The sequence below is a fragment of the Sorex araneus genome, chromosome 4 (assembly GCF_027595985.1).
Source record: "Sorex araneus isolate mSorAra2 chromosome 4, mSorAra2.pri, whole genome shotgun sequence".
NCBI lineage: Eukaryota > Metazoa > Chordata > Mammalia > Eulipotyphla > Soricidae > Sorex > Sorex araneus.
In genome coordinates, this window is record NC_073305.1 from 142,706,491 (window position 1) to 142,728,369 (window position 21,879).

Below are 21,879 nucleotides of genomic sequence, written 5' to 3' on the forward strand. Positions count from 1 at the left end.
GCCAAAGTTAAGTTATGTGACTAAAGCACCTGCAGTTCTTTTTTATTAAAACTTTGAATTTCCTTTTTGATTTCAAACAGTAAATCAGAAGGCTTTTTTGTTTTGGAATAGCAAATCAATAGTAAAATCAATTCTATGAATGTCACAAAGTATTACTCAATATGTTAATCCAAACTGAGCTACCTGCTGACTGCTGCAAATACTTCTCATTAGTCAAGAATATTCTGCATTGTGTACTTATTTCTCTGCAATACGTCAATTCCCAATATTCTTAAAATTGCATCAGAAGTGGATATTGCTTCAACAGATCTGCAAACAGTGAGTAATAAAAGAGTAGACTTACATACTGCCATTAAAATCTTTCTCATCAGAATACAATAGAATGCATTTTCTTTCACCTCAATATTCTGTTTTCTGCTCACCTTTGGATTTCAGCATAAGAATAAGAAGAGGGCTGGCAGGTAGTAGTCTGGTTTAGGGTAGATGCCTTAGCATGTTATTGACCTAGTTTGGATCCTGCACCACATGGTCCCCTGTAGGATAACATAGCCTCAGGTAGTTTAGGTTTATTGGGTTACTTCCACCACAGTGCTCCCATTCCTCTGTGTTTATTTGTAGCTTTTTTCTTAATGTTCTGTTGACTTGTAAATATTGTTTTTTTTTCTCCTTGAGTCCTTTGCATAGTTTATTCAGAGCAATGTCATTTTTGTATGGACACAGGAAGACTTAGCAAATGTTATGCTTTTGTAACCTGGGAATCATTTGACTACATGATAGTTTCCTCCTGGGCATCTCTTCTTTCAACCTAAGCCTCAGCTGCCCTTACTTCCTAGCACCCCCAAAAGCAGGGTCCTGACAAGGGACAGGACGGATCCAGGGCAAGCGGTGAGTTGTGTGCTACCCTGGCATTGAGATGGGCCTGACCAAAGTGCCTACTGCTTAACTATAAGTTAAGATCTTGGTCATGGACAAATGCTGTCATGATCCAAACAGTGATAAGTAGATTCGGACCTTGCTAGGGTTAGGAATGATTAATCTGGCCTGAATGCTGGAGTCTGAGTCTGTGGCAAGATGTTGCCAGGAGAGCTGTCTTGCAAGCCTCAATGTGTCTCTTGCTATGTCCATACAAAAATAACTAGTATTCAGATGTGAATAAGTTCTTGGACTAAGAAAGGAGAAAAACCTTAAGAGGTATTTTACCTGCTGGCAGTCAGGAAGGGCTTTCTTATGTTGATTTTGCTACCTGGCTGTTGTAGCCTAGAGGGCAAGGTGAAGGGAGACAAGTAGGGGGAGAGACTAGTGAAGGAAGAGAATCCAGAGTGGTGGTAGATCCAGAGAGAGGACAGAGCTAGGGGTGCAGGAAATTGGGAAGATGTAAGATTGAATAAACAGTAACTAATCAGCAACCAGCTTGGTCCCCGTTCTTCCTTTGCCTGTCTTTGGCCAACAGCCTTCCCGATCCAGCCCATACACAGCGGTTCTAGAGCACTGAACGTGAGCTGTGAGACACAGCTGCCCAGAGAGCCCGCGAGTGCTCACATCCGTCGGCGTGCCTTAGTTTTTTACAGTCATCCTTGCATCATATGGTGCAGCCCTGAGTACTGGTTGGCTGAGAATCACCAACAGTAACCTCAGGCTTCCTGAGCATCACTTGGAGCTCGCTTCTCCCACCTCCCCACCCCACCCCCTACCTGTCCATATAGCAGGGATAAGGAGACACATGATATTCATTCTCTCTGTACAACTCTTTCTCCCTATGGTCATGAGAAATGCATGAAATATGTGACAAATCACTACCAAGAACCACATGGATCTACTTGGTACCCTATCTCTTTTTCCCTTGTTTTAAAATCACTACAGCTTTCTCTTGTGACACAAAATATGACAGAGAAAACATAATATCAAAAGGTGCTCTTCAGTGATGTTCAGGCTGTGCGAGCTGCCTGGTCCTCTTTACTCTTTGCTTCCGAGTCCAGAATTGATGACTTGATGGAGCATGGTTAGCATTGTGGAGTTATCAGGTGACATATGGTTATGACTGATTCAGTTCTAAACAGCCAATTAGACTTCAACTGATAGTAAGACAATCTTGTGAGTTAGTTGGCTCTTAAATAGATACTTCACTAGAAGTTAAATAGAATCCTAAAAGGTCATCTGAAGGCTGAGATAAAATATCTATTTAAATCAATTTATCCACTATAACCAACATATATAGTTTTTGTGGGTTTTTTTGGTGGTGGAATATGTGCACCAGCGAAGGGATGGTCGAGCATTGTGCAACAGAGACCCAAGCCCGAAAGCCCTGCAACCCTCCACATGGTGACTCAATAAAAAAAAAATAATAATAAAAAAAGGGCTTAATGGCCCCGGGGTGAAATACAACAATCTTCACACTCTTTCCTCTAAGGATTCTTTTTTTTGGTAGCATTATCAGCAGTTTTTCATAATAAACAATGCAAAATATGTTATTCTGGTTTTACTTTGAGGCAGCGATTAGGGTTCAGGATGGAAACATCTAAAATACCAACATATATAGTTTTTTGTGAGTAGTAGAATTATCAAATTGTGTTACTAGGTCATATAACTCAGAAAATTTCATTCTGTTCTTCTGTTTATCATCATCATCATCTTCATTATCATCATCATCCCATTGATTGTTGAATTTCTTGAACGGTCTCAGTAACATCTCCATTCGTCCAAGTCCTGAGATTTTAGAAGCCTCTCTCTACTCATCCTTCCAACGATGATGCCGTACTGGAGGCTCTTTCAAGGTCAGAGGAATAAGACCCAGCTTGTTACTGGTTCTGGAATATTAATACACCTTGGGGACCTTGCCAGGCTTTCCCATATGGGCAGGGAACTCCCAGTAGTTTGCCAGTTTCAACCAGAGGGAGAAGTAGGCTATAAGATATCACACGGCCATGAAGCAGCCACACGCTTCCTGGAGCTGGCTTTTAAGTCTCTGGATGCTAGCCATTGATAGGATTACACTGAGCCAGCACCGGGGACAGTCTCTGGGTGTGACCACCTAGCTACTGGGAGATGGGAAATCTGTGCAGAGGAGGCCCAGTCCCGATCTAAGTAGTTTAGAGATCTCAACTCTGGGTCCCACACACCTGGGCACCTCTGTTGGTTCCTTCATGCATGAGGCTCATCCGAACATGTGGAGAGTGACCTTGAGCATGGCTGTGGCTAGGCTCCGGAGGTCTTCAGCCGCCGGGAGCTCTGCTCAGGGTGGGGAGGGAAGCTGGATCCCATCCCCTCCAAAGAAGGCCCAGGGAAGACATCCAGGTGCGCAGGCAAGAGACTCTCTTCTGTTTATAATTTAGAAAAATAAATGTTTACTTAAAAAAACATGTGATTTCAACACAAGTGATTGCTTACTCTGATATTATCAAAACTCCAAACTGACTTTACTCTTTGATCAAGTGAGTTATTATTTTCAAAGGCCTCTATATCTTTAAATTTTTAAGTATCACTGTATCCCATTGATCATCAATTTTCTTGAGCAGACACCTGTAACATCTCCATTGTGAAAATTGTTGTTAATGTTTTTGGTATATGAATACACCACCTGTAGCTTGCCAGACTCTGACATGCTCCTGAGATACTCTCAGTAGTTTGCCAGGCTCCCCAGGAGCGGCGAGGAATTGAACCTGGGAGGAATCAGCCTTGTGCAAAAGGAACACCCTACACGCTGCGCTATCTTTCCAGCCCAGCTAATTTTTTCCCCCCGCCCCCCAGCCCAGCTAATTTTTAAGTACTTAACTGAAATATCTAATGTTCCAACCTAACATTATTCAAATTTCTGAGACTATCTTGCTTATTTAACATTAAGCAGCAGATTCTCAGGCATAGCTAATCATCTTTCCTTGTTAAAATATGGAACACTTCATAATATGTATCATATTTACACAGGAATTATACTAATATCAGTGGCATTCCAATTTTAGTATCAGTGCGAAATTAGCAAGTATTTATGGTAAATTGAACAGATTTATTTTGTGCTCCTTGCTTCCAGTTTTTATTTGATTTTCTCCTTAAAAGTAACTACAGGTATGACCAAATAAAGTTTTGATAAAAATATAATAATTATAGTTATCATACAGTGTCATGGAACCATATGAAGGTAACATTTCCAAGGTAAAACAATTTTGCTCTTGAAGACTTTGCCCCATAATTTATTTGGAACAGTGAATCAGATCCCAAAACCTACGATGTGTCTGTCAGAGATAGATTATTTATGAAATAAAGAGGGAGAGAGGAAGAAAGGAAGGAACTGGGAAGGAAGGAAGGAAGGAAGGAAGGAAGGAAGGAAGGAAGGAAGGAAGGAAGGAAGGAAGGAAGGAAGGAAGGAAGGAAGGAAGGAAGGAAGGAAAGAAGGAAGAAAGGAAAAAAGGAGGGAAGGGCAGGAGAGAGTAAGGAAGGAAGGGCAGGAGGGAGGAAGGAAGGCAGGAAGGGTGGGAGGGAGGGAGTAAGGAAGGCAGAAAGGGCGGGAGGGAGGAAGGAAGGAAGGAAGGGTGGGAGGGAGGAAGGAAGGAAGGAAGGAAGGAAGGAAGGAAGGAAGGAAGGAAGGAAGGAAGGAAGGAAGGAAGGAAGGAAAAGAATGAAAAAGGAAGCGGAAGGAAGGAAGGAAAAGAATGAAAAAGGAAGCGGAAGGAAGGAAGGAAGGAAGGAAGGAAGGAAGGAAGGAAGGAAGGAAGGAAAAGGACGGAAGGAAGGAAGGAAGGAAGGAAGGAAGGAAGGAAGGAAGGAAGGAAGGAAGGAAGGAAGGAAGGAAGGAAGGAAAAGAATGAAAAAGGAAGCGGAAGGAAGGAAGGAAAAGAATGAAAAAGGAAGCGGAAGGAAGGAAGGAAGGAAGGAAGGAAGGAAGGAAGGAAGGAAGGAAGGAAGGAAGGAAGGAAGGAAGGAAAAGAAAGAAAAAGGAAATGGAAGGAAGGAAGGAAAAAAATGAAAAAGGAAGCGGAAGGAAGGAAGGAAAAGAAAGAAAAAGGAAGCGGAAGGAAGGAAGGAAAAGAATGAAAAAGGAAGCGGAAGGAAGGAAGGAAGGAAGGAAGGAAGGAAGGAAGGAAGGAAGGAAGGAAGGAAGGAAGGAAAAAAGGGAAAGGAAAAGGGAGGGAGGAAGGAAGGAAGGAAGGATGGAAGGAAGGAAGGGAGGGAGGGAGGGAGGGAGGGAGGGAAGGAGGGAGTAAAAATGGGAAAGGAAAAGGGAGGGAGGGAGCAAGGAAGGAAGGAAGGAAGGAAGGAAGGAAGGAAGAGAGGGAGGGAGGGAAGGAAGGGGGAGGGAGAAAGGAAGGATGGAAGGAAGGATGGAAGGAAGGAAGGAAGGAAGAAAGGAAGGAAGGAAGGAAGGAAGGAAGGAAGGAAGGAAGGAAGGAAGGAAGGAAGGAAGGAAGGAAGGAAGGAAGGAAGGAAGGAAGGAAGGAAGGAAGGAAGGAAGGAAGGCGGTTGGAGTGGCAGTACAGCATCTAGGGCACTTGCCTCATACATGGCCAACCCAGATTCTAACCCAGCATCCCATATGACAACCCACACCCCACTACCACCAACCATGCACCACCAGGAGGAAGTAATTTCTCAGGGCAAATCCAGGAGTAACCCCTGAGCATTGCCATTGTGACCCCAAACAAAAAACAAAAAGACAGAAGTAGGAACGAAGGAATGAAAGAAAAAAATGGAAGAAGAAAATAAAGGTGGAAAAAAGAAAGAAAAGGAAGTAAGAAAATCCAGTTAACAATTTCCTATATTTTATCAGGAATTGGCAAAAAAAGTAAAGTAGTAAGAAATAATATGGTCAAGTTATTATAATCGGGGACACTGACCAAATTGTAAGCAAAATTTGCCATCTATTACCAAGACTACTGGGATCAATTTTCTGAGACTCTCTCACCTTCATTTCCTCATCAGACTGACAAAAACTAAAAGCCCTCCTGTGAAGTTTCAAAGCAAACTATTTTAGTTTTCCATTTTCTTAGTTTCCTTCTCTTTAACATACTAATGATAGTAATATGTTATCAAACAGAGTTTCTTTGTATATTAAATGACAATGTATGGCAGCCTTTTTTTCTTTTTTCATTTAATCACTGTACGATAAACAGTTACAAAGCTGTTCCTGATCTGGTTTCAGGCATACAATGTTCCAGCTTCTATTCCTCCACCAGTGTTTATTTTCCACCACCAATGTCCCCAGAATTCCTCACACCATGCCCTCTCCCCACAGCCTGCCTATATAACAGGTTCTTTTTTCTTTCTCTCTCTTCCCCCCATTATGGTATTTTAGTTCGCAATACAGGTATTGAGAGGTTATCACATCTGCTCCTTTACCTACTTTAAGCATGCAGGCTTATCCAGCGTGATCATTTCAACTATCATTGTCATAGTGGTCCCTTTCTGTCCCAATTGCCTTCTCCAACAGCATTTGATGCAGGCTTCTACTCTTGGACCACTCCTCCTGGCCCTTGTTTCTACTGTCCTTGGGTAATAGTCTCATACTGTGTTTGGGTATTAGTCTCATACTATATTGTTTTTTAATATATATATAAGTATATATATACATATATATCCCACAAATGAGTGAAATCATTCTATGTCTGGCTCTCTTCTTTTGATTCATTTCATTCATTATGATATTCTCCATGTCCATCTATTTATAAGCCAATATCAGGACTTATTTTTCCTAACAACTGCATAGTATTCCACTGTGTATATGTACCATAGATTCTTCAACTGTCGTTGGGAACTCGTGTTATTTTCAGATTCTGGCTATTGCGAATAATGGCTGTATTTTATAGTGAACGAGTAAAAATACATGTGGCATTTAAATGGAGCTTGCCACCGTTTTAACACTCAGTAAGTGGTAATAGATTAGTATGCAATTCTAAGGACATGAAATAATTTTCTCTCTGTTTTACTTGTAGGTGAATAATTATGGACAGTGATGAGCATTTACTGTACTTTAAAGGCTTTAATTTTGAACCTAAAACGGTTGATACTGACTTCCTAGAGAATCTAGAGGATTTTGAAATTAGAGATGATGATGTCTTCATAGTCACATACCCCAAATCGGGTAAGTTTGAAGTATGAGTCTTACTTCTTGTTTGGTAATAAATATGAACAAATGTGCCTTTTCCAGGATATTTTATGTATGTATTCATGTGCTAAGTTTGTAGGGAGACAGTATGCTATGGTAAAAGAAAAATTAATATATGAAGAGGGTCTTGAGCTCTCAATTTGTCTATAAACTCGAAAGATTAAACTTTAATAAAGGGAAATAAGAAAAAACAGTAATAAGAAGCATCATAGAAGTATAAAAGGAAGTATACAAAAAGACAGGAAATTGAGAAGTTTTAATATGAATTACTGCAATGGAAATATTACAACTATGATTCTCCAGAGGGAAAGAGGAACTAAGAACTCTTGATTTATACTTTTCAAATTCAATGTAAGATAGTAACAAACGGGTAAATTCACAAGGATACAAAGAGCATAAAAGAAATTAAAAGCTCCAAGAGCTTTAGAGATGTATGGCATTAAAAATGACATTATTATTAAAAATTAACTTCAAAGCTTGTTCTTCAAGCCCGTATTCTCCCTCGAACACATATTTCATTTGCCTGTTTCTGTTTTCTTGCTTGCTTATTTCCATTCTAGAGATGCCTGTGTTCTCAAACACATACTTCTTCTCTCTCACCTCACATTGTTTTTAATAAGTTTCAGTAAAACTTCCTTGCTACACCAAAAAGTAATTAAACAAATAAAAATGAAAATGAACTCAGAGCTGAAAATGATTCCTTGTTTTTACAGGTACCATTTGGACTCAGCAGATACTATGTTTGATTTATTTTGAGAAACATCGTAAGCAAACTGAAAATGTACAAACACTTGACTTAGCTCCCTTCCTAGAATACAACATACACAAGGTGGACTTCACTAAGAGACCATCCCCTCGCATTTTCTGTTCTCATCTGCCATATTATTTAGTACCAAATGGTCTCAAGAACAAAAGAGCTAAAGTATGTCATAGAAAAAGCTTTTTTTTTTGGTGGGGGGGTCACACCCGGCGATGCACAGGGATTACTCCTGGCTCTGCACTCAGGAATTACTCCTGGAGGTGCTCGGGGGACCATATGGGATGCTGGGATTTGAACCCTGGTCGGCCCCGTGCAAGGCAAACGCCCTACCCACTGTGCTGTCACTCCAGCCCCTAGAAATAGCTTTTGGCACAACAAAAATACCTGCAAGTATCTTTCTCCATCTCCACTCATCCAAATCCTTTTAAAATTATTATTACATGTTGATATTATTGTTTTATACAGTAGGGACTAGCAGATGCTACAGGGGTTAGGTGCTTGCCTTAATCCCAGTGCCACATGATTCCCCAAGTAACACCGTGCAGTGATCACTCTAGATCCAGGATTCTGGAGTAATGCTGTGTGCTCAGGCCCCTACATTAAACTGGTGCTCAGATGAACTAATAATCTGTGGAATGGAGCTCCTGGCCTCTGTAGAATCACTTGGGAAACCCCAAATATAAATAAAAGAAATGTGAAATTTTAAATAATTAAATTATGTCACCACACAAATTGACTTGATTTGTAATCATAAAAAACAGCAAATTTTCTTTTATGTAAGACCATAAAATCGTATTTTAAATATTTTAGTAGGATTTTATATGGTGATAAAATATTTAAGAAATAATTTTTTGAGAACACTATTGCAAAACTAATAACAATATTTCCACTTTTGTTTCCAATGAAATATTTTCCTAAAAGAGAACTTTTCAGTTTCAAGTTTCCAAAGATATTTAGTAATGTGTTCTTAGATATTATCCACTGTTTTCATAATCTAAGAATTCATTTTTTATCAAACAGCATTTAAGAATATTTGTTTCTTCACATGTTCTCCAATGATTGACCTTAGCAATAATTTGTGTATCATTTAGTTTTAATAAATTAAAATTCAATTTTTATATGTTTCTAAACTTTCAAGTATTGTTTCTGATTTTGTGCCTTTTTTTTTTAGTTTGTCTTTCACTTTATGGTTTTTAGAAGCATTTCCATGATGCATCTAGACTTCTTTCTTTCTTTTTTTTTTTTTAGGTCACACCCAGCGATGCTCAGGGTTCACTCATGGCTCTGCACTCAGGAATTACCCCTGGCCTTGCTCAGGGGACCATACGGGATGCTGGGAATCGAACCTGGGTCGGCCGCGTGCAACGAAAATGCCCTACCCATTGTGCTATCACTACAACTCCTAGACTTCTTATTTCTAAACTGTTTTTAATGTGTTGTTTGGAAGCCCAGTCTATTAGTCATGTTTTCATACCTTTTAGGTTTTGTGTCTTGCTGGAAAATTCTTCCCCCGTCATAATATTTTTACAATTTCCCCAGCTCCCTCTATGCATGTTTATTATATACATAGTTTTGTTTTTTACATAAAATTATAATTTGTATAATGCTACATTTTATTTAAAATATGATTGTTGCACACTATTTTGCAAAAGCATGGGCATATAATTTAGGTTGTTTTGGCACTGTTTTTGAAATCTACCTTTTTAAGTAATGTTTCCAGTCTCTCTTTTTTTTTTTTTTTGCTTTTTGGGTCACACCCAGCGATGCACAAGGGGTCACTCCTGGCTCTGCACTCAGGAATTACCCCTGGCAGTGCTCAGGGGACCATATGGGATGCTGGGAATTGAACCCGGGTCGGCCGCGTGCAAGGCAAATGCCCTACCTGCTGTGCTATAACTCCAGCCCCTCCAGTCTCTCCTTTTGATTTTCCAATATTTACACCAATTTTTCTATTTCTGTAGTTGAAATCTCTGGAAAAATATAATAGTGGTGATAAAAATATTCCCCATTTAGCCTGTATTTCAGCATTTTTACATTTTTTTTCTTATTTTTCTTTGTTTGCCGTTGACTTTAGAAACACAAGTGCTGATAATTTCTCTACTCTTTCTTTACTTGAAACTTACTTTTGTTTTTGATTTGGCACTTTTTCCAGAAAAATCCTAATGTAAAATGACTTTTTTTCTTTTGCAACTATGAACAAAAACCAACATTTCACCCACTGTAATCTTGAATGCGATAAATCTTACTAATAATTTAATCACTTTCTATTTATGGATTAACTCCTAACTGCATGTAATACTTATTTTAACACACTGCAAAAATATTTTATAGTTTTGCTTATTAATTTGTTATAATATATATTAAAATTTTAGTTGGATAAATTTATTTATAAGACAATATTTTAGAATTATAATTTCAGACCCATTTAATGTATAATCCAAGAATAAAATTTCAAGGTCACTAAGTATGCATTTTTTTATGAATTGTTTTTATTTTTATTTATTATTTTATTATTTTTTATTTCATTTTATTATATTGAATCACCTTGAAAAAAAAAAAGCTTTCAGGTTTAAGTCTCAGTCATATAATGATTGAACCCCCATTCCGTCACCAGTGCACATGTTCCACCACCAAGAACCCAATATACACCCCTCCCACCCAGCCCCCACCTAGGTAGCTAATGATCTTCATTTTATTCTCTCTATACTTTGAATACATTCAATATTTCAGTAAAGAACTCACTATTATTGTCTGGAATTTTTCCCCAACAATCAGGCCTGCTGAAAAGCATCATTTAATTTAATATTCTTTTCATTGCTGAGAATGAAGATTCTATGAGCTCTCAGATTTCTGATACTTTAGTTCAGTTCACAGTCTAGATGTATTTCTGTAAGAAGCTGCTCTGGGTGCGAAAATGGGTTAGAAGACCTCTTGGATCATAGTCTTTAGGAGCAGAGGGTCTGTTTTGAGAGCAGCAGCTCTGGATTTTATTTGGGCCGAGGGCGTGCTGGTAACGCCCCCTTCCAGTATGCATATTTTTAAAACAAAAAATTTGTACCTGGATCTTCCACATTGAACAGAGAAGAGGCCAGTCTGTCTGGTGAGCAACGCGGCCGGAGAAATGCTCCGGACCGGAATCCGGGCCAACAACACCAGGAATCCAGACGGAGGAGGTACAGCTGGGACGCCTTCTCCAAATGGATCCCTGGCGACACTGAGCAGCAACTAACATGGCTCCGGGTTGCGGGACTGGAACACATCCGAACCGCACGGCAGCTAGTGCGGCCCCGCGACCTTTTCTAAAAACTGAAAACATACAATCTTTTAATGGAAAACCAATTATCAAATGCTTCTTTAGTAAGGCTGTCTTTATTGGGGGGAAACTCCAACAACAATAGTGAGTTTTGTTTTGCAATATGGAACATAATCAAGGTAATGAGAAAATGAAGTGAAATTCATCAGTTATACAGTGGGGGGTGGGGGGCGGGGGGTATTCAGGGGATTCTGGTGGTGGAATATGGACACTGGTGAAGGGATGGTGTTTGAATATTGTATAACTGAGACATAAACCTGAAAACTGTATCTTTCCACATGGTGATATAATAAAAATTTATTTAAAAAAAAACTGTACCTGTTTTTCATGAAACAAGGGTTACATAATGTTTTTCCTAGTCACTTTTTCTATGACATTTAAATTTTCCCTTCTTATATTTTAATTTTCAACTATAATTATATGATTTAATTTGTATTTTTCTAATGATTAATGAGATTGAGTATTTTTGTATGTTTGTTGATCACAATTATTATTAAACATTATTTTTGTGTATTTTTATCTAATTTGATATATATTTTATTATTTATGTGTTTTATGTACAAATTCCAGAGAGCAATCTGTTATTAATCATATATGTTGTTTATCTCACATTTAGTTCTTTTCATTAGCACCATATATTTAAACTTAAGTTAGTCAAATAGAAAATTTATTGTTTATTACTATTTTTTCTTGATTGTGAAATACTTCACCAAAAAATAAGGAAAATGACTTTAAAATCAGTTTTACTTGCATACTTAAATCTTAATCCATTGTAATTTTTAATAGTATGGTTTTTTTATGTATTCTATTTTAGTAAATAATGATTTTTAAATCATCCTTTTTTTTTTGTTTCTTTGCTTTTTTGGACCACAGCTGGTGGTGCTCAGGGCTTATTCCCGGCTCTGAGTTCAGGGATCACCACTCACCGGGGATCAGGAGACTTATTGAGCAACAAAGATTGAACCCAGATTGGATATATGAAAAGTACTCATGCTAACCACTATAATATCTATATTATCTCTTCAGCCTTTTTTGTATCTTTTAATTAGTTTTTGCTTTAGTAACTATATTTCAATGAAACTTTGCATATTAAATCTCACTTAATTTTCAAGATGAGAAAACTTACCATGCAATTAATATGGTATGTTAATAAAATTTTATAAATAATTTCATTTTTTGGAATTTGTCCTATATTCTTGTACATATGAAGTGATATATGAATATCTATTTAATTTTGTCTTTAAAATAGCACAGGAGTCTGGAGAGATAGCAGGGTAGGACTTTTGCCTTGCATATGGTCAACCTGGGTTCGATTACCAGCATCCGATTTGGTACCCCAAGCACTGCCAGGAGTAATTCCTGAGTGCAGAGCCGGGGTAACCTCTGAGTATGACTGGGTGTGACCCAAGAATCTGAAAGAAAGAAAAGAAATAAGGAAGGAAGGAAGGAAGGAAGGAAGGAAGGAAGGAAGGAAGGAAGGAAGGAAGGAAGGAAGGAAGGAAGGAAGGAAGGGAGGAAGGGAGGGAGGGAGGGAGGGAGGGAGGGAGGAAGGAAGGGAGGGAGGGAGGGAGGGAGGGAGGGAGGGAGGGAGGGAGGGAGGGAAGATGGAAGGAAGGAAGGAAGGAAGGAAGAAAGAAAGAAAGAAAGAAAGAAAGAAAGAAAGAAAGAAAGAAAGAAAGAAAGAAAGAAAGAAAGAAAGAAAGAAAGAAAGAAAGAAAGAAAGAAAGAAAGAAAGAAAGAAAGAAAGAAAGAAAGAAAGAAAGAAAATTAAATAGTACAAACTATTGACAATATAAATTACCATGATAAAATAAAATAAATGATTATGTATTCATGTCATGATGTGTTATTTAGGTGTTTAAGAAATTTCACATAAGTCAAGAACTGCTAAAATTATTTCATTTTTTCTCCTACAGATTGTTTACATCTACAGAAACCCCAAAGATGTTATTACCTCATATTTTCATTTTTCAAAGTTGGTGGCTGTATTAAGAGGATATGAAAATCTGGACATTTTCATGCATAATTTTCTAGATGGAAAAGGTAACTGAATTTATTTACTCTTAGTCAAATGTGTAAATTTGAGCAAAATATTTTGGAAGATGGAGAAAGGTAAATGATAGGTGGAATGCATGTTACTACATCAGGGTAATTTAACTTGCCTCACATTACTTTTTATCATCATCTCCTGATGATCGAGATTTTCACTGTTGCAAAGTCATGTGCTACTGAAGTAGTATTTTGACTGGATCATAAGAGAAATTCCTGGGATCTTGCCATCCTAACTAGTTAGAGTCCAAGCTAGAAGCATATGTTTGTGCATAGCTATGTGTAGAATTATTGTAACTTCTGTAGCCTGTCATCGTCCTGTGCAGAAATCATACGACAGTGTGATATCTTCACTCTACTACAGAGAGCAGAATGACGCACAAGGCTTGTGGAATGTGGAACTGGGATGTCACTCATTGAAGATTATATTCAGGTTCTATTTCATTATTGATAGCTAAATTTTTTATCACATATTTGATATGTGATAAATGAAGGCAAGGGGCTGGAGTGTTAGCATAGCGGGTAGGGCGTTTGCCTTGCACCGGGCGACCCGGGTTCAAATCCCAGCATCCCATATGGTCCCCTGAGCACTGCCAGGAGTTATTCCTGAGTGCAGAGCCAGGAGTAACCCCTGTGCATTGCCGGGTGTGACCCAAAAAGAAAAAAAAAGTTTGGTAAAAATAAATGAAGGCAAAAATAATGAGGTGTTTGAATGTGGAAGAAGTAATACAAAGATCCTGCTTAACCTAAAGAAAATGTCAAAGCCTGTTCTTTGGGCTTACAATTTTCACTGGTTTTTCACAGAATGAGTAGCTAGCAAAAGTAGGTTTTAGTTAAGTCGTATTATTCTTTCCCCAAACTTCATTTTAAAAAGAATCACAGTTGCCAAGAGGTGGAGCTTTCATTAGAAAGGCTTCTGCTAACAACAACCAAAAAAGGAACACACTTACCTTGCTACTTATTTCCTCACAGTTCCAGGAAGCCTATGGTTTGATCCTGTCAAAGGCTGGTATGAGCACAGACATAAATTTAATATTCTCTTTGTGTCATATGAAGAAATGAAGAAGGTAAGGAAAGTATTTTCAATATGTTTCTAGGGCAGCAGCTTAATAAACTTAAATAAGAGCAAAGGCAATCTGGAGCACAAGGGCAAAAAGTCACTAAAATATGACTGATTAGCCAGAGGAGATTATGTGTACTGTGAATAAAATCTTGGTTTATTTAAAAAAATTATTATTTCTCTTTGTCTTTTATTTAGATTCTGTGATTTACATAGTTATTTGCATGGGTTTTAGGCACACATGTTCCCACCTCCACTCCACCACCCCATTTCCCCATCCCATTAGCACTTACTCCAGATTACATCTCACCCCCAATCTCACTCCTTGACAGTAACAAACTTAAGTTTCATTGCGGTAGTTTGGATCCCATGCTACAGTAATGTACATTAAAGTACAGTAAAGTATTTGAGAAATATATATATTTATATATATGCATATATATATATAGTCATTTTGCTTTTATACCATATAGGGACTCAAGGTCCCTGTTTGAATGTGAAAGAAGTAATAAAGGATCCTGCTTAACCTAAAGAAAATGTCAAAGCCTGATCTTTGGGCTTACTATTTTTTGCTGGTTTTTCACAGAAAGAGTAGGTTCTAGTTAAGTCAAATGATTCTTTCCCCAAACTTCATTTTAAAAAGAAGCAGTTTTTAAGAGGTGGAGTGCTTGTGAGAAAGGCTTCTGCTAAAAATAATAGTAATAATAATAAAAGAACAACACATTACCTTGCTACTTATTTCCTCACAGTTGTAGGAAGCATTTGGTTTGATCATGTTAATGGCTGGTATGAACACAGATATAAATTTAATATTCTGGGAGCTGGAGCAATAGAACAGCGGGTAGGGCATTTGCCTTGCACGCAGCCGACCCGGGTTCAATTCCCAGCATCCCATATGGCCCCCTGAGCACCGCCAGGAGTAATTCCTGAGTGCAGAGTCAGGAGTAACCCCTGTGCATTGCTGAGTGTGACCCAAAAAGCAAAAAAAAATTTAATATTCTGTTTGTGTCATATGAGGAGATGAAGAAGGTAAGAGAAGTATTTTTAATATGTTTCTTTGAAACCTTTCTTGCCTTTGTATCAATGACCTACTTTTATTCTGTTACAGTCATATCTAACAGCCTTTTTTTGTGTACTAATTTCCTGCTCAACCTTGAATTATTGTCTTCATAAGTGTTTTCTTCTCTCTACATAGTTATATTTTGTGATTCATTTTTATAGGCAGTTAGAGCAAAACTGCAGGCTCATATTTCTAGGGCAGCAATTTAATAAACTTAAATAAGAGCAAGGGCACTTTGGAGCACAAGGGCAAAAAGTTACTAAGATATGACTGATTATCCAGAGGAGATTATGTGTACTGTAAATAAAATCTTGTTTTTTTAAAAAATTGCACTGTAGCACAGTCATCCCATTGTTCATCGATTAGCTCGAGCAAGCACCAGTAATGTCTCCATTTTGAGACTTTTTACTGTGTTTGGCATACCAAATATGCCAGGAGTAGCTTGCCAGGCTCTGCCGTGTGAATGGCATGTACTTTGAGAAGCCACCTACTTTTCTTTTGAGACTTTGTTACTCTTGATATCTTGTATTTTATCTTCAAGTTCTAGACATGTCTCTCAGCATTCAGAATTTGTTTGTTGTGATTCACTATTATATTTTAAGTTCCTTTAATGTCATTTATATAGATTCTTTCTGAATCAGTGCTTTGAGTTGAGTAAACTTCTTTTCTAGTCATGACCATCACATAAAGTGCTTATTTGAGGCCTCATCAACCAAATTCAACAATTTTGGTAAACTCAAGGGTTTGCCTGGATTTCCGTCCCTGTCTGCTGAAACTGTTGTATTATTATTATTATTGTTATTAATTTTACCCCAGTGTTCTTAGGGTTTTCTGGGTGTAAACATGGAGACTTAGATTCCTGAAGATCTAAGTTAACATTTTTATATTAACATTTTTATAGTAACACATTTCTGTTTATGCCTCTGTTATTCTATTTCCATTACTGTTAGAATTATTTCAGCAGGAATTCAGGAAAGAATCTTGTTCCTGTTTTTGTTGCAAGGACTTGTATGAGGTATTCTGACACTAAAGTAAGAACCTGTAGTTTCCTATCAGCCCTTAGCACGCAGTGTCTCTAAATTGGATATCAAGCTAAGGCTAGCTAATAGGAGGATTTTGGAATTAATTGTTCTTCAATTTTTTGAAAGAGTTGCTGCAAGGCTAATGTTAAATTTCTTAAATGTTCTGAGCTTTTCTTTCTTGGAAACATACTATTATTATTAAAGATGGTCCCTAACATAACTTCATTTTTTCTTTCAATTTTTGTGCCACTACTAGCTGAACTCAGGGATTCTTCCTGATTCTGTGCTCAGGGATAATTTTTGGCAATGCTATAAGTGCCATATGTATTGCTGGGAGCTGAATCCTGGTTGGCACGTGCAAGGCAAATGTCTTATCACTGTACCTTCTCTCTGGACAGCATGACGACTTTTAATCTTTTTTTTTTTTTTCCGTTGCTATTGCTATTTTATTCATGTTTATATCAGGGCTCAGTCTTGTGACCTCACATGTTCATATAAATGTTTAAGCGAATCATTGGTAGGGATGGAGCTAACCTTCCCTGACCTATTTTCCTTAACAGAAATAAACCTTAGAACATGCAGAACTGGCATATCTGACTTGTTTCTTTTTTTTTTTTTTTTTGTTAAATTTTTAAAATTTTTATTATATCACCATGTGGAAAGTTACAAAGTTTTCAGGTTTATGTCTCAGTTATACAATATTCAAACACCATCCCTTCACCAGTGCCCCTATTCCACCACCAAAATCCCCAGTATACCCCCCCGCCACAGCCTCCCCCAACTGTGTAACTGATGAATTTCACTTCATTTTCTCTCTACCTTGATTACATTCCATATTGCAAAACAAAACTCACTATTGTTGTTGGAGTTTCCCCCCAATGAAGACAGCCCTACTAAGGAAGCATTTGATAATTGGTTTGTCATTAAAAGATTGTATGTTTTCAGTTTTTAGAAAAGGTCGCGCGGCCGCGTCAGGGGCCGCGCGGCTCGGATGTGTTCCAGTCCCGCAACCCGGAGCCGTGTTAGTTGCTTCTCAGTGTCGCCAGGGCTCCATCCGGAGAAGGTGTGCCAGCTGTACCTCCTCCGTCTGGATCCCTGGTGTTGTTGGCCCGGATTCGGGTCCGGAGCATTTCTCCGGCCGCGTTGCTCACCAGACTGCCTGGCCTCTTCTCTGTTGAAGGTGGGAAGATCCGACTTTTAATCTTGACAATGGTACCAAACTACATTATTTAGTAAAACTAATCCTTGGAATTGGGGATTTATGTTTTTTTTAAATATCATCTTCATCATCATCATCCTGTTGATTGTCCAATTTCTCAAGTGGTTTCAGTAACGTCTCCAGTCATCCTAGCCCTGAGATTTTAGAAGCTTCTCTTTACTTGTCCTTTCCAATGGTGATGCATTGGAGGCTCTTTCAGGGTCAGGGACTGAGATCCATCATTGTTACTGGTTTTGACCATGGGGAGTTTGCGAGGCTCTCCTAAGTGGGCAGGAAACTCTCCATAGCTTGCCAGGTTAGTGAAATTGTTAATAAATTATAATATATTCAATGTTTTATCATAGAAGAAACTGCATTTGATCATTTTTCTTAATTGTAAACTAAAATAAATAATTTGAGTATGTCTATGCTCAAGTAATTATATCAAAATATTCTCTAGTATATAAAATCATCTTTGACTTGCAATATTTTCAATTCGTATGGATTTGTTGGAACATCATCCTTTTGTAATTCAAGAAAGACCTAGATTATAAAACTAAAACTATTTTAGTTTTTTTATCAAATATTAAGCTCAGTAAGTAGAGGTAGCATATATTTACATTTCTCATCAGGTTGCGCACCATCTCAAACATAAGACATTCTAAAAGTATTGCTTAAATGAATGGATTAATGAATAAAAATAAGCTGTTTTCATAAAATTAAAGAATTGGAAGTTCTAACAAAGCTGACAACTAAAACGCTTGCATTTGTCAATAAAACTAAGATCCAATAGATCTTTTTTACACTTCAGCCTCAGAATAAGAACAGTTTTTGTTTTCTAAAATGTGACAGTGATGTTAATCTGTAAATCATGCATTCCTTATAAACTGAATAGATTTTCAAACTCTTTCAGGATCTCAAAAGTGCTGTGCAAAAACTCTGCCATTTTCCTGCTATCGCGGCCGTGCGGACTCAAAGTCTTCACTCTTAGCAATGAAGAGAAATTATTAGATGATGCTTATTCAGCAGGCCTGATTGTTGGGGAAAATTTCCAATCAATAATAGTGAGTTCTGTATGGAAATATCGAATGTACTCAATATATATAGAGAATAATGGGAATATCATTAGCTACTTAGATGGGGGGTGGGGTGGGAGGGTGGTGTATTGGGGTTCTTGGTGGTGGAACGGGTGCACTGGTGAAGGGATGGTGGATTAATCAGTATTTGACTGTGACTTAAACCTGAAAAAAAATAATAAAAGCCAAACAAACACACAAAATAAAATAAAATAGTTACTTACAAAAAAAAAAAAACTCTGCCATTTTCTTGGGAAAGAACTCAGTGAAGATGACTTGGATGCTGTTGTGAGACAAGCTACATTTAACAATATGAAATCTGATTCACGAGAAAATATTAATAATATAATCAAAAAAGAAATTGGGGCAAAAAGTGAAGGCTATTTTCTGCGCAAAGGTGATATCAGTGGTTTTAAGAAGCGTAGGTTTTGGCATTTCCTTGAATTCTAGTTATTAGGTAAAATAATTTATAATTTTAAAAGTAAAATCAAACCATTTAACTAATACTTCCTAGCTCTCAAAATATAACAAATTGGGCTTTGAAATAAAATCGATCTTACCTGAAAATGTCTAATGAGTATACTATTAATCTGAACATGTTTTTGTAAAAATGAAATCAATAACTAAACCTAATACTAAAACTTAGGTTTCAGTTATTTTTTTTCCTATGGGACCTTATATTTTAAAATATGCTAGCATTCTTTGCTAAATATATTTGGATATATGTGACCAAGAGAGTTTCTGTTAATTTTTTTATTTCTCTTTACTAATTTAATAGTACTTTTAAAGTTATATTTCAGTTCTATTTTAAAATTTAATCTAGAAATTTTTTTTTATTTTTTTTTTTGGTTTTTGGGTCACACCCAGCGATGCACAGGGATTACTCCTGGCTCTTCACTCAGGAATTACCCCTGGCGGTGCTCAGGGGAACATATGGGATGCTGGGATTAGAACCCGGGTCAGCCGCGTGCAAGGCAAACGCCCTACCCGCTGTGCTATCGCTCCAGCCCCTAATCTAGAAATTTTATTTCAAATCTCTCTCATTTAAAACATATTGAAGATGACATGAGGAGAGTGGAAAAGAGTCTTTTACATTTTGATGGGGCTGTTACTTTGCATACCATAAACATTAACACAAAATAACTATGTTATCTTCAATACAATAGCACTGTAGCACTGTCTTCCCGTTGTTCATTTATTTGCTCCAGCGGGCACCAGTAACGTCTCCATTGTGAGACTTTTTGTTACTTTTTTGGCATATAAATAGGCCAAGGGTAGCTTGCCAGGCTCTGCCCTGTGGGTGGGATAGTTTCAGTAGCTTGCCAGTCTCTCAGAGAAGGGCAGAGGAATTGAACCCAGGTCAGCCGCATGCAAGGCAAATGCCCTACCCGCTGTGCTATTGCTCCAGTCCCAAAGGCCTATAGCACCCAGTATTCCCAGGTGGGGTGCCATGCAAGTACTAACCAGGCCTGACCTTGCTTAGCTTCCCAAATCAGATGAGATCGGGCGGGTTCATGGTGGTATGGCCTTAAACCCAAAACAATAAAAATATTAAAAATACACATAATTATCAGATTTTGTACAGGAGAGGAAATTTGGACTATTATATTTCTTTGTCAACATTTTTTGAGTTGAAAAAGAGTGATGTAACTAATCCAATTTAATGAGTTCTGGGAGCAGCAAAGATATTAACCAAATCTGCTATGAATTTCATTAACCAATCTGCTATAAATTCCATTTTCCAGTAAAATTGCAGCAATGGAAGCTCTGGGAATCATTTCTTTTTTTTGGGGGGGGTCACATCTGGTGATACACAGGCTTACTCCTGGCTCACGCACTCAGGAATTACTCCTGGCAATGCTCAGAGGACCATATGGGATGCTGGGAATCAAACCCAGGTCGGCCGTGTGCAAGGCACATGCCCTACCCACTGTGCTATAGTGGGTAGGATATTCCAGCCCCTGGGAATCATTTTTTAATATTACTTTATTGCTTAAATTTCTTTCTTGTGTTTATACAGTTTTTAAAATGTTGATTTATTTATAAAAATTTAAGACATACTTAATTGTATGTGTATGTTGCAATTATGTTATGTATAAACTATGACTTGATGAGAGTATATGCCTGAAATTTATTAAAATATGTTTTAAAATGTTATTCACTTCACATATATTTTTCTTTAAAGTAAGGTTATAATTGGATGATGGTAGTTGATAAAATTTAGCAGATAGTAATTTGACATGCTTATATAAAGAAAAGTGAATTCTTAACCCTAATTGACAATGAATAATTATCATTTTTTCTTAGAAAGGAGAGCAAAGGGTGTTGGGGAAATTTTTGCCTCAAAAAATCTTCTTTCTCAACTAGGAAATAACATGTGCTTATCACATTAGGTACCATTGGTGATTGGAAAAACCATTTCACTGTGGCGCAAAGTGAAAGATTTGACATGATAGTTCAAAGGAAGATGAAGGACATAACATTGAAGTTCATCTGGGATATAAATGAGGAATAGAATCAGTGTAAAAGAATCACATAATAATTGATAAAAGAACACATTTTAGATACATTTTAAACAGTGCTACCCATAAAAAATGTCATAAAAGCCAATTAATAAAAATGAAAAGTCACTTCATAAATGTGCTGTTTGTCTGATGTGTTCATCTGTTGTTCCGTTGTTCATCGATTTACTTGAGTGGGCAAAAGTGACATCTCCATTGTGAGACTTGTTACTGTCTTTGGCATATGGGATATGCCACAGGAAGCTTGCCAGCCTCTGCTGTGCGGGAGGGATACTCTTGGCAGTTTGCTGGGCTCTCCAAGAGGGACAGAGGAATCGAATCTGGGTCAGCGCCAGCAAGGCAAATGCCCTACCTGCTGTGCTATTGCTCCAGTTCACTGATGCGTAGTGAAACTTTAAGTATTAAAAGTAATTGGAAGATGCTGTGTATTGTTATCTTGTACAATAAAGAAGTGTGGGATATTTGCAACTAGATTTGGAAGTGCCTTGAGTCTTTTACATTAATATACACTTTTTTCCTTGTTTACTATTATGTTTAATATTAATAAAGATTAAAATCATTGTATCTTTATAATTAAGTTTTGATTAATTGATTTAAATTCCATGTCAGAATTAATGAAGTATCTCTGACAGTTTATTAGATCACAAAGTTTGTACCAAATTCCAAAGGTGAATCAAGCATCTAAATGTTCACTTACTTTATTACTTCACTGGGAAAACTGTGTTCATA

The 21,879-nt window shown here is 37.5% G+C and overlaps 1 protein-coding gene across 1 annotated transcript; it reads left to right on the forward strand.

Annotated features, from left to right (window-relative positions):
- Positions 1-288: 288 nt before the first annotated feature.
- LOC129404448 (amine sulfotransferase-like) lies at positions 289-21,143 on the forward strand. The gene is made up of 8 exons (XM_055137178.1): positions 289-318; positions 6,918-7,066; positions 7,804-8,012; positions 13,080-13,206; positions 14,185-14,279; positions 18,466-18,480; positions 18,845-19,025; positions 21,022-21,143. Exons 2-8 carry the CDS (start codon positions 6,928-6,930, stop codon positions 21,141-21,143), a joined length of 888 nt encoding a protein of 295 aa, XP_054993153.1. The 5' UTR covers positions 289-318; positions 6,918-6,927.
- Positions 21,144-21,879: the final 736 nt, after the last annotated feature.

Bases quoted from the DNA above. Each gene is read 5' to 3' on its own strand.
- LOC129404448 (XM_055137178.1), top strand. From the start codon at position 6,928: ATGGACAGTGATGAGCATTTACTGTACTTTAAAGGCTTTAATTTTGAA. The intron at 8,013-13,079 runs GTATGTCATAGA...TTTCTCCTACAG, and splicing joins TCAAGAACAAAAGAGCTAAA to ATTGTTTACATCTACAGAAA. The intron at 19,026-21,021 runs GTGATATCAGTG...TTATCACATTAG, and splicing joins AGGCTATTTTCTGCGCAAAG to GTACCATTGGTGATTGGAAA.